Below are 19,989 nucleotides of genomic sequence, written 5' to 3' on the forward strand. Positions count from 1 at the left end.
TTTGGGCTATTCCTCATGCCCTCTAGTCACTTTGCAGCTTGACTACTGCAAAGTGCTATACATGTACCTGCCTTTGAAAACCCTCTCAGAAGCTTCAACAGGTCCAGAATGCAGTGGCACAGGTAGTGAGGGGCATGCTTTGGTATGCCCATGTAAGTACTTGCTTCATGAGCTGCATTTTGTTTCTGGTGTGATTTTGGTGGATGGTCATTGCCTACATAGCATGGGACCTGGTTTCTTGAGGGATTATCTATCTTCCATAGTACCTGCCTGGCTAATTTGATGCAACATGGTACTCTGGATTATTTCAGTTACACAAGGCCACGTAACAGAATCCTGAAAGCACACATTCTCTGTTACAGTGAGACTGCTCACCCAGTCAGGTTGCCAGATGCTATTTATCTACCACAAGAACTTGTAGTTCTCCATGGATCAGTAAATAGCTCCAGAAGAAAAGTCTGTTTCACTATAAGCTAGAAGATTTGGTAATTATTTGAGCTCAGCAGAGCCTATCAAGTAGTCCCTCCCCCCCCCCCCCCCTTTAACCAAAATGCTTAAATTCTTTCCTTTAGCTAGACTGGGGAAATGAGATTGGGAGACAATGGGGGAAGGTAGGCAGTCTAGCTCAGAGAGAAATGCAAAATGGTGATAACACATTTGGGGGATGCTTTGTAACAAATGGCTTCTGGGAAATGCACTAACTTTTTTTTTAGATTAAACTCCTTCAAAAAGTCTTGACAGACTAGGCTGGAAAATCAAAGAAATATTCCAAAGGAAGGCATCAGCAAGACACTTTTGAATGATTGTCAAGAAACTCCATGGATATCTTCTGGAGAACTTACCAGGAGTCAAATGAGTGATTGCCTCAAAGGAGACATTGCTTTTTTAAACTGTAGTAGTCCATTAATACTTCTGATCAGTACCCATAACTTTGAATAGGAATGAGGCAGTTTACCCTCTGGTTTTTAGCAGATCTTTGAAGGATGAAGTAATAGAAGAGACATCTCGAGTACTGCTGGTGGGAAAACTAAGAGCTGACATGACTGGAGGCCCAGTCTTGTCATGCTGTCTGGGATGAGTTCAAGCTTGTTAGTCTTGAGGAAGTGGACAGCCATCTGTGTTCTAGATCCATGCCCCTCCTGGTTGATTAAGGCATTTAATTCATGGATTAACAAATGGGTCTTTGAGGTTGTGGTTCTGAAATGTGGTTCTGAAAGGCAGTGGTGCATTCCTTCTTCAATAGGCCATCACTGGTTTTTAGCCAAATCTGGTCAATTTTTATCCAGTCTCCAACCTCTTCCTTTTAGTTGTATTCAGACTAAGTTATAGTATTGAGATGGCTTTGATTTGGATATACACCTAACTACCTATTGATAATGTGTGATGAGTTTGGGATGGGAATGGTGTACCCACCCAGGCTCGCCTTGATCTTTTGGCAGTATTTGATATCATCAACCATGGTTTCTGTCTGGATTAACTTAGTGGGTCAGAAGTAGGGGCATCATTTTGCAGTAGTTCCTTTTTTTTTACTCCAGGGTCAATTATAGCCAGTGTTGTAGGAAATGAGAAGTTGAGTCCCAGGCCCCTGTTTTGCATAATGCCTCAGGGCACCACCTTCTCCCTCTTCTTTTAAATATCTACAGAAAGTTACTGCTAGTATAGATTGAAGTATCATGAATACGCTGATGGTAGTTATTCATCTCTGTATCCAAGTGAAGCTGCCAAGATTCTGTCTCAGTGTCTGGAGGAAGTAAGGACCTGGATGGAGAAGAACAGGTCTAAGCCCCGCCAGATTGAGTGGGTATGGGATCTAGGATCTGGAATGTTTCCATATGAGCAGGATGGCACTGCCCCATTCAGATTCAGTATACAATATGAGAGTCCTCCTAATCAAAGCACAGATAGCAGCTATACTTTCTTGAGGTGTATATGTTGTACAACTGCTTCTTGGATGCCAGCTTTGCCCATTCCACAACTGGGAGATCTTGCTAACAATTACATACACCTCAGTCATCTCTTGGTTGAACTATTGCAACATGTTCTACATGAGGCTACCCTTGAAAATGATCCAAAATGGTACAGTTAGTTGATCCAGAATGCAGCAGAACATGGGTACAGGTTATTAAAGCCATGTGATCCTGTTGCTCCACAGGCTGTATTGACTCTGGGTGTGATTCAAGATATCACATATCAAGGAGAGGAGGATCTGAAGTCGCGACGACACAACCTGCGATCCCGAAGTCCCGAGATTGCAGCCGATACTTTTGCCACTGGACGGTCCATATGGACCTAAACCGTCCCACAGAGATGTTGATTGGGAAGAATGTGTCTTGCTGATCTCAAGAACCCCGCAAAGTCCCTGATTGATCCAAGATAAGTTCTTCTAGCTGGCAACAAAAGCGCAGCCACAAGCTGATGAAGTTGGGACAGCTCTGGAACGGAAGGTAACAGAAAGAGAAAGTATGTACAGCTGGTGAGGAAATTTTACTGTTTTAAAAGAGACTGCCCCCCAAAAAACCTTAAAGCTCAATTATATTTGAGAACAGAAGAAATAAGCGGTGAAATTAAGCTACATTGGATTGTATTGGTCAGTGTGTTATCTTTCTTTTTAAATGCTATTTTATGGATGGAATTTGTGCAAAGCTTTTTCAAGTGAACGGATTAGTTTTTCTTCTACTACTTTTTTATTTTTGTAACCTATGGATTGAAACTCTTTTTTTCATTTCTATATGAGTTTTTTTCCTTTTTCTATTTTGCCTCATTTAAGAATTTTACTTCTTTTAAACCTGGAATACAAAAAAGATACAAAAGGAATACAAAGAGGCTTGTAACATTAGGGGGAAAGGAAGCAACACTGCCACTTGGAGGCTGGAGGTTTGAGGCTTGGAAATATTGTACTTTCACTTCTCTCTTTGATCATTTTGATTTTGTGCTTTAAGACCTTGCAGCTTGTTTACAGAAAGTGATAAGAAGAGCACAGAGTATTTATGCAGGTGTTCTTTTGAACCTTATTTCCATCTGGAGAAAAGTTAAAAAAGGTCTTATTGTGAAAGATTATAAATGAATTTGTGGTTAATCTAATAAAAAGCTTTGAAAGTCAGATTGGCAGCGTTTACCAGTTGAAAGAATGGCTGAATATCAACATCAAAAAGAAACTTTAATATTGCAAGAGATAATGTTTGAAATTCAAAAATTACTAGAAGTATCAGAGAGAATTGAGGAGAAACTGGAAAACATAGAGCATATAACAGCAAAATATGATGGAGAATTTCAATTGGAAAAAGTGAAGGCTAGAGTCTAAAAATGGAAGAGAAAAATGAGCATAAAGACAAGAAATTTGTTGATATCTACAGTGAAGAGATTAGGCAGCCAAGGTGGCGCAGTGGTTAAATGCAGCACTGCAGGCTACTGCTAGATCAGCAGGTCAGCGGTTCAAATCTCACCGGCTCAGGGTTGACTCAGCCTTCCATCCTTCCGAGGTGGGTAAAATGAGGACCCAGATTGTTGGGGGCAATATGCTGACTCTCTGTAAACCGCTTAGAGAGGCCTGAAAGGCCTATGAAGCGGTATATAAGTCTACTGCTATTGCTATTGCTATTGCTATTGAATGTGGAGTGTGGTTGGAAATGGAGAGAGTGGAATATGGAAAGGGGAGCTAGATGACCAGGAACTCTACCCCAGATGGCAAGGTATAGAAGAAGAAAAAGGAAAGAGTTGATGGATTTAAGGAGAGAAATCTTATCAGAAGCACTGTTGATGACCAAAGATCTGCTGATTAAAGAAACAGATGGAGGGTATCGAGATTATATAACAGATGCAACAAGTAATGAGCTGCGAAGAGAAGTCCGCACAAATATCATTAAGGAAATAATCAGAAGATTAATTCAACAAATGGCAAAAGACATAAGATTGCATTATTACTGGAAAGATACAGGTTGATACATGAAAGCTTATAACAAAAAAATTAGTTAAATTTAGTTAAATTTAGAGCATTATATAAAAAATGAAGTGATGATGGATATGGTTAAATAAATAATTGATAATGATAATAATGTATACATATGTAGTGGTTTGATAAAATTAATTGGATATGAATGGTAAATGGTGACTATGAGAGGAAGATTAGAAATTTTGTTATGACATAAAAGCTAATAATAAAAAATTAAATTAAATCTAGTTAAACTTTGAGCAGTAGGTCAAAAAAAATGTTATGATAATGACATGATCAAATAAATGATTGTTAATGATAATAATGTATATATATATTATTATCCTTAATAAAAGGAAATAGGATATAAATTGTAAATTGTAAACAGTGATTTGGAAAGGAGGACTAGAAACTTGGTTACTAAATATTATTGATTTTCATTTAGAATAGGTCATAAGGATTTAATGTTATTGGATGATATTGGAAATAGCTAATGAAATACCATTATGTGGTTATGTTTTCAACTTTGGAATGTTCTATGCAAAAGAACGTTAAAACAATTATAGTCAAATGAAAATTGAGCTATGATGATAGTAATATCTATAAATATATTTGATTTAAAATATATGATTTGATATGAATTATAGGTGATGACTGTGGAAGAGATGCACAAAAGCTTTTTGTAACCAATTGACACACTTTCTATAGTATGTAAAGAAAGAGGATTCTCTGTGTTGTGTTTGTTTGTGTTTATGCAAAAATAAAAATATTCAAAAAAAAAGATATCATATATCACCTGACATAGCATAAGCTTGAGTGACTTGTGGGAACACTTTCTCCCAAGATAGCTGTCTATTCCACATACTCTCATAGGGAGGACATACTTCAGATTCCATCTCTCAAACATTGTCTTCGTATGGGTTCTAGGAGGTGTACCTTCTCAGAAGTTGCCCTGTTTCCTAGAAAAATATCCCCTGCCTCCTCCTGATATATAACATCTTCCAACTCTATTTGCTTTCAGAAAAGCTGTTAACATTTGGCTTTTTCTCCAGGGTATAAGTCCAATTGAGTGAGGTCCCTTTATGGTTCTATAATTATCACACTTGGTTGCCATTCTAAATTTTATATAATGGGCTGTTTTTCAATCTTGTATTTTTTCCTGTTTATTGCTTGCTTTTGTTGTACATTGCCCAGAATTATATTGTTTGCTTTGAACAGCCAATAAAGAAACACATAAATTTTGATTGTACAAATATTGGTGGTGAAGTATCCAGCTTCCAAAAATATTATAAAATTATAAAGCCTTCAGTTCTTCAAGATGGGACCAAGTCATCCAATATAATTGTCTGAGGCCTATATTGTAGGGTTCTTTAAATGTGGGAGGTAAGAAGGTCAGGGATCTAAGGGCAATGCTTTTTTCCTGTGGTCTCCAATCTTCTGGAATACTTTCTTCAGAATATTTGACTAGAAGAAGGCTATCATTTTGTTCAGAAAATCTTTTCAACAGGATTTTTGAGGAAAATAGGTTGGTTCCACGGTATTTGTAGTTTATTAATAACAGTTTTATTGTTTTTCTTTCACTGTAAATCGCAGCAAATTAATCCTGATTCCATTACATAATACCACCATTCAACAGACCAGCAAATAATAAACGTCTTACCCCTTTCTTTTTTAACTAATAGCGGTCATTTAATCAATGAAAAGCTTGAGGAAAGTCTGCACGCATGCGTACTAGCATCTGCGTGACGCTCCAGCTGCTCAAGGAGGATCGCACAGGTGCTGTATGCGTCCTGCACATGCGTGGAAGCGCAGAACTCATCAAAACCGGGTAAGGACCGCGGGTGGGTGGGCGGGCCCTTCGCCGTTCCCGGAAGTTACTTACTTTCGGGTTCGCCGACCAACTGGTTCGCAGGGACCACCGCGAACCGGTTGAAACCCACCCCTGCTGGAAGGGCACATGCAGTCCTCCCAAGCTCCATTTTGCTGGCAGAGATACTGTGGGCCAGTCCAGGGTGGCCCAATGGGCCAGATCTAAGCACCCCATGGGCCAGATCCACAGGCCTTGAGTTTGACACCCCTGACTTAGAATGATCCTTAGGCAAGAAGTTGAACTTATCCAGAACGACCTTTGTAGTTTGGAACTGTCTTCTTAAAAATTTGTTTTTAAGAGCCAAGGTGGCGCAGTGGTTAAATGCAGCACTGCAGGCTACTGCTAGATCAGCAGTTCAGCGGTTCAAATCTCACCGGCTCAGGGTTGACTCAGCCTTCCATCCTTCCGAGGTGGGTAAAATGAGGACCCAGATTGTTGGGGGCAATATGCTGACTCTCTGTAAACCGCTTAGAGAGGGCTGAAAGCCCTATGAAGCAGTATATAAGTCTACTGCTACTGCTATTGTTTTCTTTATTGGATTTTGGAGTACCATATCTAAAAAAAACACCTACTCAGAAAAATGAAAGCAACAAGCCAAACCATGGAAGGGACAACTAGGGTAAAATATGAAGATTTTGTTACAAGTGCAGCCAGTCTGTAAGAATCGCCCCAATTCATCCAACTTGAGAAGACAAACAATTACAGAAGAGAAGCCGTGAGTGCTGTGAAGGAGAACTCTCAAAGAAGATGGATTGGAGAAACACACGCTCAGTTGTGTATATATGTGTGTGAAAAGACCCAACAGGTATTGTCAGCACTCCTTCATTGGATAATCAGGAAAGAAAACCACAAGACTCCATTGATAGAAATCAAGTGTACTTTTACTAATTATAAATGAACAGAAGCGTAGCAAAGCGAAGCCTGATTATTTAGGCGCGAAAGCAAATGATCTATAGAATAACCCATTCCCCACCCCTTGGCATCCCAGTCACAGTCCAATCATAATTCTCCCAAGTGTCAGGTGCGAGATAACTTCGAAAGGCATCACCAAGATGGAATGTCGGTGCCGTTGGCCTTGGCGGGAAACCTCCTCCGCATGCGCAGTAAGACAGGCAGCAGAAACTCCAGAATCTTCCTCCAGCACAATTAGTAGTCCCCTCCCAAATACCATGCCCCCCCTCCCCGTTTCAATGGCAGCCGAAGCAGCAGCAAATCAGAGGCTGACAGGTGTAAAATGAATCCCCAAAGGGAAAAGGTCCTTCAATCCCAGAGTGTGGACTGCAGTGATGCACATTAAAAAAACGAGGCAGCTATGGGGCAACCAAGAAGCTTTGAGATCAAACTGGACTTCTCCCAACACTCTAGACTTTGTCTGGACAACATAGTTATGATGTTATCAGGATATGATGAGTAGGATGCATGTGTTTGAGGAGCATAAATGTGCTTTGCTTTCGTAAAGAAACTCTTAAGTTATTGGGAAAACATCTCAGCATCGTTTGGCAACTTTAATTCCAAGGGAGAATTTTATACAAAAGCTTAGGAGTACACTGAATGCAAGTGTTTTCCAATAAATAAATTCACCATACACCAGGACTAGGCATAATTTCTCTCTCTGCTCTTTAGTTAGAGAAAATCCTCTCTTACTCTAAAGATAAGATAATGGCATAAAAAAGCAAGGAGAAAAAGAAGGTCCCTAGAGGTAGTGAACTGAGTATGCATCTCTAGCAGGAGAGAAACACATGAGGAATATTTTATTCAAATCAGCTTTCGGATAATCTTAGGCAGGGGTATCAAACTCAATTTCACTGAAGGCTGCATCAGGGTTGTGTTTCACCTTGGGAAGCCAGAGTGGACGAGGCCAGGGTGGGCCTGGCCAATTTGACATCACTCATGGGGGGGGGCACCTGTGGCAGCCCAAGCACTCTGCCAGCGAAAACGGGCTTCCAAGCTCCTGTTTCAGTGGGATGGCCTCCTGCAACCCTCTGCCAGTGAAAACGGAGCTTGCAAGGGCTGTGCGCAGCCTCCTGAGCTCTATTTTCACTGGCAGAAGCACAATGAGCCAGTCCTTGGCTGTTTCCAGGGCGGCTGCGGGGGCCAGATCTGACCACCCCGCAGGCCGGATCTGGGCCATGGGCTTTGAGTTTGACACCCCTGATCTTAGGGTACATTTTATAATTTATCAACTAAAGCTATTCTATATGATTGCAGATCAATTCTGCTCTAAGATTTTAATTGGGAGCCATTATTTTAGGTTCTATAAATTGGTATGCTAAAGTTCTAAATATTTTGTGCTGCTCACGAAAGAGAAGTAATGTTACTGATAGAGAAGAAAATTTGTAGCTCAGGGTTGAGGGGTTCTTGGTACTCTCTGAGCTTGTTGGTGTTTTTTTTTTTGGCAGATGTTTCATTACCAAACTAGGGGATATCCTTACCAACATCAGTGCACTGTTGATGTTACCTATTGGGTAATGAAATATCTGCAAGAAAACAACCAAACTAAGAGAACTTGTATGTCACAAGGCACACACCCTCCAAACATAACTTAGAACCATGATGGCGAACCTATGGCATGCGTGCCACAAATGGCACACAGAGTCCTCTCTCCGGGCATGTTTGCCGTTGCCTAGCTCAGTTCTATCACATATGTATGCACATCTCCCACCAGCTAGCTGTTTTTTGGTCTCTGCTGTGCATGCTCCAGGGACATATGGGAGATGTGTGTGCATGCACGGGGGTGGGGAGGGTGGGAGGAGCATGGGGGGTCATACATACATAAATGGGGGGAAGGTCATGCATGGGGGTTGTGCATACATGTGCAGGGGCACATGCATGTGCAGGGGTGGTGCACATGGGAAGGTTGTGCGCACTTTGCATTATGTGTGTAATGAAAATGTTAGCCATCACTGATCTACAAGGTAGAACAGCCATTCATGGTAAGATGTCGTGACCCGACAAATGTGTGCCCGACAACAGCGCGCTGACAAAACTGTGGCGATAAAACCGCGACGTCGACAGCGCGCCCACAAAGTCGTGCTGACAAAAGAGCGCCGACAGAAGCGCAATTACGGTTAAGGTAAGGGTTATGGTAAGGGTAAGGGTTAGGGTTAGATTTAGGATTAGGTTTAGAGCGCGCTTCTGTCGGCGCGCTGTTGTTGGTGTGCTTCTGCGCTCATTCGTTGGCACGATTTCGAACTCGCGGTTTTCTCCCTGCAGTTTCATCAGTGCGCTTTTGTCAATCGCGCATTTGTCAGTGAACCGGAAGATGTCGGTTGTTTATTTTGTTTGCCACACATTCCTGAAAGTTTTGGGTAGCTAATTATTGATAGCATTTTTTAAAAAAAAAAAACCTCTCAAAAATAATGAACTCACCTATAATACTAATTAGGTAAAGTAATACACAAAAATATAGAAAGTCATACATCTTCCGGATTCCAACCTTCACTGACAACATGCTGCCCTCCGGCATTTGAGAGAGCCAGATCTTGTTCCAGTTTGCTCTTAGAGGGGAAAGAAGACTGGAGGCAACTCCAGTGCATGGGAATGGCCCTCTCTTGAGCTTTCATCAGTTGACAATATTGTAAAGGTGGAACAGGGGCCTTCCTCTTTTCCCCTCACCCCCTTCAGCTCAGGCCACACAATGCAAAGGAAAGGAAGATTTCCCAGCTGCCTGGCTTTTTCCTGAGTGTATCTTAAAGAACTGGCCAATCCACCATAGTTGCAACTAGGACTGGTAAAACTCTTGTTCGGATTTACTACTCTGACTACTGGTTGCCATGTCTTTCTCTGTTAATTCGGGTTAATGACTTCTCTGGATTGAGGGGGTCACAAAAGCCAAGGCAGGGGTGGGACTCCTCATTGCCTCAAGCCCAACTTCTTTCTAGACTCGGCTCCCTGGCTTTGTCACTCTGCCTATAAGTAAACCCTTCTTCTGGATAGGCCCTCAGCAGAAGAGGCATGAAAGCTTGTCTGTCTTGCAGCTAAGAAGCCATGCTTTTGTGCTATAGCTATAGTTCCAGACCTTATTAAATAGGAAAAGTATCTGGGTGGATGGAGCATAAGCCCCCCCCCCAAGATTGACAAGTTCATGAAAAATGAGCCCTGTTGTTTGCACAGCAGCACTATCAAGAATGCAGCAAAGAGGGAACAGACCTACAGCACTACCATTGTCCTGAGCCTGCTGACAAGAGGAGAAAATTTTGATTTGGTAATGGTTTTGCATCAGGGGATTTAGAATTAGTATCCTGGCAACTGGTAGATAACACAAAATGGTTGGTGTCCTGAGCAATTTCATTTACTGTAGTCAATAGTCCCTCTCCTGGTTGAATCTGCAAACTACAGTTCATCAATCACATTTAATAAGAGCCCAGCAATCAACTGCTTTAGTATTCACATTTATATACGCAGTAAACAGGTGATTTATCATATGGGGCATTCTTCAGGTTTCAAAACTTTCACCATTTAAATTTTCTCTCCACCATGCTTGCTTTTTAAAAGTCTCCTCCTTTTAGGAACTTTCTTTCTTAGGTTAGTTTCTAGAACAGTGATAGCAAATCTTTTGAACTCAGCATGTTAGAAATTTGGAAAATGCCTAACTTGACTCTGCCGGCCTGTCACCATTCCCCTCCAAACAAAAGAAAAACAATTATTTACATATTCATTTATTTAAAATACAGTTCAATTATATGTAGTGCTGTGTGTTATGTAAAGACACATCACAGAATTACAAAAATGAAATGCAAGTAAACAAACTCATTTTCAGAGGGTCTGGATACTGTGTGAGACCCCATTCTCACATGGCTTCTGCAGCCTCTGAAAATTGTGCAAGAATGGGGCATGATTTCAAGGATATTGTCAGCTGTTGGTGAACAATGGTGTCACCCAAAATATCATAGTGTCTCGTCTTGGACATGTGGTAAACAGTATTTATATTGTCTCCAGGATATATCACATAGAAATTAACAGATAACAGAATAACAGTTGGAAGGGACATTGGAGGTTTTCTAATCCAACCCACTGCTCAAGCAGGAGGCCCTATACCATTTTAAACAAATGATGGTCCAGTCACTTTTTAGAAGCCACCTATGATGGAGCACTCGCAACTTCTGAAGGTAAGCCTTTCCATTGGTTTATTATTGTCACTGGCAGGAAATTTTTACTTAGTTCTTGGGTGCTTCTTTCCCTGATTAGTTTCCATCCATTGCTTCTTGTCATGCCTTCAGGTGCTTTGTAAACTAGATTTAGCCCCTCTTCTTTGTGGCAGCCCCCTAGATATTAAAATATTCAGTTCTTCAACTGAAGAAGCTTCTTGGATGAGAAGGAATGTTGGTCCTACCTGAACGTTGCTTCTCAGCATGGCGCAGGAGGGTTAACCCATTATTAAAGACTGAGGAGAAGGATGTAAGGGCAATTATGTGCTGGAGACTGTGGAGGGCAAAAACTGGCCCTACGGACAAACTGGAAGTCACCATTCCCGAACTTCTGAGTTCCCCGTAGGTCCATTTTGTGCCCTCTGGAGCCTTCAGGGAAGCTCCTGAGGCCTCTGGCGGCCATCCAGGGGACGGGGGAAGCTGTTTTTGCCCTCCCCAGGCTCCTAGAAACCTCTGGAGCCTGGGGAGGGTAAAAAAAATCACACCCAAAGTAGGGGGGGTCACTGGTCATGCATGCATGCGCGCAGGGGGTCACAGACATAGCATTATGGGTATAGCATGCCCGTGCACGAGCCCCCTGCGCTTGGCCCACTTTTGGCCCGGGAGCCAAAAAAAGTTCGTCATCAGTGCTCTAGAGGGCTCCGGAGGGCAAAAAATGGACCTACGGGAACTCAGAAGTTCGGGAATGGTGACTTCCGGTTTGCTTGTAGGGCCGGTTTTTGCCCTCTGGAGCCTTCAGGAGGCTTCCCTGAAGTCACCTCTGGTTTGTCCATAGGGCCAGTTTTTGCCCTCCGCAGCCTTCAGGGAAGCCTCCTGAAGGCTCTAGAGGGCTGTCAGGGCTTACAGCCAAACCGGAAGTGGAACTTCCAGGTTCCTTGTAGGTCCATTTTTCATCCTCCAGAGCCTTCAGGAGGCTTTCCTGGAGGCTCTGGAATTCAAAAACCGGCCCTACAAGCAAACAGGAAGTGACTTCTGGTTTGTCTGTAGGGCCAATTTTTGCCCTCCAGACTTCAGGGAAGCCCCCTGAAGGCTCCAGAAGGCGAAAACCGCCCCTACGGACAAAGCATAAGTCTGTTTCCGAATTTCCGGTTTGCCTATAGGACCAGTTTTTTACGCTCTGGAGGCTTCAGCCTCCGGAGGGTGAAAAACAGCCTCAAAAGAAGGCTGCGCCACTTTATGGTCACCTGAGGAGAATTGGTGCTGGTGTGTTCTCCTCCACTCCCCAAGCCTCAGCCTCAGTGCCAAAACAGTCGCTGTGCCATTTACCTCTGATGTTCTCTCAGGCACGATTCGCAGTGCTGTCTGCGGTCCAGCACAGCTGCTGCTGAACAGTGGCACTCCTAAACCCAAACTGTTGGACTGCTAACAATGCCACTAAAAACCAACGCTGACGTCGCCTTCGGAGCCCCAATACCTGATGCTCCTAACGGCACTCAATTCTGGCTGCAGGAGTCAGAGAAGTATCAGAAATTCTTTTAGGTTTAATTTTAGATGTTAAGGAGTAAATTAGAAGCCAATTATTGGGGGGAAAAAATACAAGCTAAAGGTTTTTCCATCTTTATCAGGCAAAAACTGAGTCGGAACTGGAGCCAAGTAAGAAAGGACTGGAGGTGTGGCTTCAATTATGACTCAGTCTCTGGGCAGATAAAGACATAACAACCCACTACTGGACCCTCCTGTGCCATCAGCTGGAGAAGCAAAATGTTTTCAAGGAAAATATCAAGAAAGTCCAGTTGCCTTTTGAAACCCATCTTTGGGACATGCAAGGGTATTTTTTCCAATTTCTATCATCTCTGGCATATTATATAAGACAAATATTTCAAAACATACATTTTTTTCTCCCCAAATCCGAACTGCAACATACCGAAGATCTTACATTCGAAAGATGCATGTATGCAGGCATTAAATTTATTATTTTACTTGAAATCCACTGAAAATGGTGACAGAACAGGAAACATTTAGCCAGTTTCTCAATTAGAGAATTTAGGATTCTTTCTAAATTTATAGCGAAAGTCTATGTTTACTGAGAAGTTGAAAAAGAATTCTGAAAGAAGACAATGAATTGCTTTTGTACAACTGTCATAAAAATATTTATAGGTGTGACCATGAAGCCACAAAGAGTCATGCTTATTGGACTTAAAGCAGACTTTTACCTTTTTAATGTTTTACTGGAGTTTCTGTTCAAAATGAAAATGTCAGTAGTATATATGCAGCTCAGGGTTACAGTTGAAGAATTATCACTTGTGACTTTTCCCCAAACACTTTATATATATATATATATATATATATATATATATATATGTGTGTGTGTGTGTGTGTGTGTGTGTGTGTGTGTGTGTGTGTGTGTGTGTGTGTGTGTGTATATATGTGTGTATATATATATATGTGTGTATATATATATATATATATATATATATATATGTATATATATATATATGTGTGTATGTATGTATGTATGTATGTATGTATATATATATATATATATATATATATATATATATATATATATATATATATATATATATATATATATATATATATATATATATATATATATATACATACATACATACATACACGCACACACATACACACACACACACACATATATTTGTTGTGAGATTAATTGTGAAATGAAAATTATGAGAATGGATAAATCTGCCTTCATAAGGTTAATGGGTCTTGGAAGTAGAACTGGAATACTGGGGTCTTTGCAACCCATGTGCTAAAGTTAATAGGTTAGTACTATAATATGTGTACTGAATTATAGTATTTGAATACTTGATGTTACTGACAGCATTCACATGTCCCTACATATAACTTTTTTTTCTTTTTATGACCCTATAATCCCTTGTTTCAGGGTGGTGTCAGGGCCACTGAATGGAGCTGAGTGTTTATTAGCTGGATGCCCTTCCTGATGCCTGTGGAGAGTTCACAGCAGATATTTTCTCTTTGCGCCCATAAACTTCTGTTCTTGCCTAGGACTGAACTCTCAAACCTTCCAAATGATTGGCAAGCATCATCACCTCTAGGCTACTGCACCGCTTATGTCCTTACATATAAATATAAAGCTTATTTACTTTGATCATGTATGGGCACATTTTTGAAGCTTCCATAGTGTCTATACTTAAAAAAAAACATGCACTTTTAAGATTTAGAAGGAAAACGGTAGGTTTGGGCTACATGTTTTAGAAATAAAACAAAGGTTAAAATATATGAAATCTCCCTCTTTTAAAATACCAAATTTAAAGAGTACTCCAGAAACATTGCTATCTTGATCTCATGGTCCTCAGGTTTTTATTTTTTAGTGCACAATATCCTTTTCCCTTAACAGAAATTGTATAACCCTAGTGCCATATGACTAGAGATTGATGAACAACCCATTAATTAAGGCAGTGGTTCCCAAACTTGGCAACTTTAAGACTTGTGGACTTCAACTCCCAGAATTCTCTGCTGGCTGGAGAACTCTGGGAGTTGAAGTCCACAAGTCTTAAAGTTGCCAAGTTTGGGAACCACTGAATCAAGGCATTGCTTATGCAAAAGACATTTCCAGTGTGGGCAAGAAAATATGCACAGTGTTGTAGTTTATATGTTAAAAATTTTATATTGAAATTTTTTTAAAAAATCTGGCTTTATTTGATTATTCTCATTGCTGCTCAGGATTTTTTTAAAGGTTGGTAAATTCAACTCAAATATGTTGTAGGAACATATTTGAGTTGAATTTCTATATTAGAGGTAAACATTTCTTTGGTTTTTTTAAATGTCTTGATTTGGTTGTTTTTGGGTGAAAATATATTATCAGTTTGCTGGAATATCTCATTTCAGTGATAATTGTTTTTAAGAGATAACGTTACCAACTATTGGCTCCAATCCATCCTCCAGCTATTCTATGCTCCCAAATGGTACAGAAAATTCACATTTCTCAGCTAAGCAGCATCCTCAGATAAAACAAGACTGGCTAATTCAAGTGCTCTGCCGTGTCACATATTCTCACTTTCATCCCAATTTCATTCTAGGTATTTAATTATGCGGAATATTCTATGACTTCTGTTTTACCTGAAACAAGTTATGTATAATTAAATTATGTGATTCATACTGTCAAAAATCCAGAAAAGCCATTAGAATGTTTACAACACATTTAACAAACTATCTTGTAACACACTAAAACAAATGGATTTATTATTAAAATAAGCTGGGCTCGACTGAAATCCTCTTCACAAGATGTAAAATAATTAACATCTAAATTTAATTCTACTAGTAATTCTTCTACTCCTAGTACATTTTTAAAATATACAGCTAACGTATAGTCTGTTAAATCAGTGAAAAAACAGTAAGCAGTCCATTAAAATAGATAACAAATCCAGTACATTACAAAGATATTTTTTGTAAAGCAAAGAACTTGTGCCAATATTATAATGACTGGTAATTTTCTCAAATGAGTAAACAGTTTCCATCTGCCCTGAGAAAAACAAAGCAAAAACTTGTCAAAGCAGGCAATCTTTAAGCTGGTCAGTTACATTAACCCATCCAACATCTGCTATTCCTAATAAATTCATATATATCTTATTAAGTTGGTAATTCAGCATAGACTAGAACAGATGCCAGAAGAAGAAAGGAAAAAAAAGATTAACAAAGCTTGCCTTTGTGACAAACTGTAAAGGGAACACAGCATTCTTCCCATTTCAGATGCTTCTTTAGCTGAGGTTTTTTTCCTCATTGAAGAAGAAAAGTTGATAAAAGCTCTTGCACCAACAAACCTGATTATGTAGGAGTTTCTTCTCTCTCTCCCCAACTGCAGGATATTTCTTTTCCCTATTTTTGTAGAGATTAGAATCACGCCACAGTGCTTTCCAAAGAACTATGCACATTTATCTAATTAATGACAGGACAACCAGAAACTTTTTAAAACATCCCTCTTCTGCTTTATTGACAAGTAGATTGTTCAAAAATGTTCTCACAATTCAATAATTACAAAGACTTGAGACATACATTTAAAAAAAGAGTAAAAACCAGAAAAAAACCCCAAAGCAGTAGTGTCCAGCTCAAACTGAGCTTTATTAATCAAGAATCTGAGAAAGAGCAAATATTGTCAAACACTTAATGAAACAGAATTAAATGTTGACTAGAACCACTTGGTTTAAACTAGGGATAAGTGCATGTCCTATACAGTGTCTCAGGAAAGAGTGTTAGCCATTGGTATAGTATTAGCCCATAGAAACCAGATTTTAAAACAATTGACATCCAACTGTCATCAAATTGGCACAGAAGGCACACTAGTGTGACAATGACAAACTGAATATGCCAGCCATATAATTAATTACACGCTTTTAAATGAAACATGATCACTAGGATGGGTAGGTGGGTAGTGTTACTAAATGTATAATACATGGAAGCATGAGATTAAATATACATGTAATATGTCACTGCTGCAAAATATACAGGAATGTGCTGTGCATTTCCTCCCCTACACATTCAGTACTTTTAATGAGCAATCATGGGGTTGGGATCATCATGCAGGTGAGGATATTATGAATCAAGGGAAGTGGGGGGGGGAGATGAGGTACCCTCATATACACACCCTTCTATGCTTCCACTTTGGTTACCAAGAAAAATCAGAAGCAATTTATTACTACACAACCCCCTCATACAAGCAGCCATCGGGGAGCAATCTCAAGAGAATGCTTGCCTAGTAAAACTTTTTCAAATGTAGTGTTATCTTTTACTCTGAAAAAAAAAAATCCAAGAGAAATTACAAAAAGATTTGAGAAGATGGACTGCGAGAAAAACAGTAAAATCTGTTTTCCAACAGTATGTTGTTTTTTTTTAAAAAAAGCCCTGTCCTAGCTAATCAGATTAAAAAAGTAGGGTAAGGATAAAACATTTCTGATGTCCTTTATGTACATGACTAGAATTTCAGTAGAAAGACATTTATACAGCGGAGAACGTATGTAATGGCTAAGTAAATTAAAAGGCCACAATCTAGAACTTCTGTTTTCACTTTTCTGTTTTATTCTACTGAAGCTGGAAATGGCCCTACAACTTCCTATCATCCTTCTAAATTTTGAAAAAAGAAACAAACAATATATTTAGAATATATTTAGCCAAGGATGTAACTACGCTGCTTTTATTTCATACCCAAAGGTCTGCACTTTTTTCTAAAAAGAGATTGCTGATAATGAGATATTACATTATCCTATAGAAAAATAATATTCCTGGTACTGTATAGTAGTAAAAACTATCAGCATCTCTCTTTTTTCAGCTTAAGTATGAAGATTTTATCAGTAGCCTTTACTGTATGTCATGAGAGTATCACAGCTGTGCCGAAATGGATCCACCTTAAGTGTAAGAGTGTACATTAAAAAAAAACAATTTAATTACTATAGCAATAAAGATCTCTTGCCTCCTTTTTATGCCCTCAAATCTACAATCTAGATACAGGAATTTACTTTTGTGCAATGCTAAAAATTAAGCATCAGTCTTGGCACTGTTGTTGGAGACAGATGTCCTGCTTTTGATGCTCCACGGCGTAGCAGACAATCCCAAATGGGAGGAACAGTGGAAAGAGCTGCAGTGTTATGCATCACAGGTTGATTGGTCTAATCCATCTAGTGTCAGCTGATTCCTATGGGGAGAATTGGGACTTGGGGGACTGCTTGGGTTAGAGCTGTTGGAAGGAGTTGAATGTTTGGTAGAATCCGAATCAGGCTGTTAAAAAGAAACAGAAAAACAATGTATTCCAGTCACATTCTATTTCTAGACCAAGAACTGCAAAGATGAATTTAACAAAAGGAGATGCCCAGCCCCTCCTCCTCATCTAACATCTCCCACCCTATTATGTGCTCCCAGAAGTGTGAAAATAGTGTAGATTTATTCTTCCTCCAATTTCCTCTTCAAAATCATACTTTCTCCTAAGTCTTTAACCTACTGTATTTTTTGGACTATAAGACACAACTTTTCCCTTAAAAAAAAGAGGCTGAAAATCTGAGTGCATCTTATACAATGAATACAGAATTGTTTGCTTCCCAAAATCCCGCCTTCTTCACCAAAATGTCTGTGCATAGCTTTTTGGAGGTTTTCAGAGAGCTTCTGGGGGCTGGGGAGGGCAGAAATGAGCAAAAACCACTCAGTTTTTTGCTCAATTTTGCCCCCCCAGCCCCCAGGAGCACTCTATAAGCCTCCTAAAAGCTATCCATGTCCCCCCCCTTTTTTGTTTTTACAAAAACGGGCCTGCTTTCGCGAAAAATGTGCCATTTTTGGGAGGTTTGCAGAATGCAAAAACTTTTTTTTTTAATTTGCCTCTTCAAAACTTTGGTGCACCTTATACTCAGAAAATATGTTAAACCCACATCAATATTCCTATATTCTTATAGAATTTCTCTGTTTGTCTTTCTTCTCATGTTTCTTTTTTGTTTGTTTTTTGTTTAAATAAAAGATATTCTGTCATTGATTACACTGATTAACAGCTCTGTTTAAATCACTACTAATCAGAAGAATGGAGTCCAGAAGGCCTCAAAAGCCAATAGGAGCAATCAAATGTTCTAAAAAGAAACTTGCAGTTCACAAAAGCAAAAATATCAAAATCAAACAATTTAAATTTAAGAGGAGAATGCATTTGTACATTTATAGGTATCCATGAATTTGTTCACAGACCTATTTTACGAACAGCCTTCTCTATAACAGAAAATTCCCCAATAACTTTAAGTTATAAGAGATTTTGGCCTTCAAAATACAAAATTCTTAAGATCCTGACATAGACTCATCAGTCAACTTCAGATATTTTAATACCGATAAAAGAGAATATTTTAGCTGAAGGTTTGAACTGTGGGATCCTTGTTGCTTTTTTGAGCTTGGTGGGGTTCTTTTTGCTGATGTTTCATTTACCAAATGAGGTAACATCAATATTAATGTATTTTAGTAGTAGTTTTACTAAAACTACTAAACTACTGATCCTCAAAATCCTAAATATATTAAAGTCATGAGCAGATGTCCTTCGTAGCTAACATCCTTTCAATGACAGAAAGTAGTAAGCTGGAACTTATGTCAATATACAGTGGGCATTTCCAGGGCAATAGATGAAAGTATAATCATAAATACAGCCTTCTAAAATGCTAAAAGAAACTGTGGGCATTCCTCATACTGATAAGTAACATCTATACTACACCCAAACTTGTTTGTTGCACGTGCTCACAATATTTCATGGGATAACAAACCACAAACGTATCTCCATTGGGATCAGTTTCCTAATCACATGGAGAGTTTTAATTTTGCTTAGCAAGATGCAATTTTTGCACAAAATGATGGATCCAAACTTCTTGTCTTCATTTCTCTTCCATCAATTCCTTTTCTAATGTTCTTTTGAAATATGCATAGAAAGATTCTGTTGGAATTATATCCTGAATTTGGTTTGACCTAAAGCTGAACAAGGAAATGTATGGCCAAGCTATGCCAAATATGTAATTGTATAATTTCCTCAGGGCAGAATTCCACCATACTTAGCTTGAGAACAGACTATAAAGGTAAAATTGACCCATGATCTTTTTTATTATTAAGTGGTACAAAAAAGAATTAGAGATTTATGAAGCAGTTAAATATATCCACAGCTCTGTCTTTGCATCCATAGCTCTTTTGTGAGATATCCTGCTGATCACAGGCATTCAAAGCACTGTCCTTCCTTGGACAATTTTCTGATAGTTTGGAATGCAGTTAATTATTCATAATGTTTAGCTTCATAGCAGATGTGTTATAGTGTCAGTCAGTTTAATTGGAAAAAGAAGAATTTATTTAGGCAACAGATGCTTGAAGATATACTTGTCAAGATTGTGCTGTGGTTGTAAACACCATATCTAATGCAGTTGTTCAGACAAATGCTGTGATAAGGCAACAATCCATAGAGTACAATCCAGAATTTTATACTGCTCTTTCTATGTAAGCATACATACAAGCCCCCACATTGATCCAAATACAAAATCTCATATGAACTCCCTTTGGTTTTCCCCAATGTATCTTTGGGTATCATTTGTTCTCTTTAATCCTAATGTGTAGGT

The 19,989-nt window shown here is 39.3% G+C and overlaps 1 protein-coding gene across 4 annotated transcripts in view; it reads right to left on the minus strand.

Moving 5' to 3' along the window:
- Positions 1–15,841: 15,841 nt before the first annotated feature.
- The window catches only part of CDC42BPB (CDC42 binding protein kinase beta), a 111,426-nt gene continuing 107,278 nt past the window's right edge, over positions 15,842–19,989 (minus strand). For all 4 annotated transcript variants that reach the window (XM_087726738.1, XM_087726729.1, XM_087726727.1 and 1 more), the window contains one exon: positions 15,842–17,650. In XM_087726738.1, coding sequence (XP_087582864.1) covers positions 17,519–17,650 — 132 coding nt within the window. In that variant the 3' untranslated portion in view covers positions 15,842–17,518. The remainder of the gene's footprint in view (positions 17,651–19,989) is intronic.

The sequence above is a fragment of the Thamnophis sirtalis genome, unplaced genomic scaffold (genome assembly GCF_051295495.1).
Source record: "Thamnophis sirtalis isolate CommonGarterSnake01/CBP01778 unplaced genomic scaffold, rThaSir2_p1.2 scaffold_1, whole genome shotgun sequence".
NCBI lineage: Eukaryota > Metazoa > Chordata > Lepidosauria > Squamata > Natricidae > Thamnophis > Thamnophis sirtalis.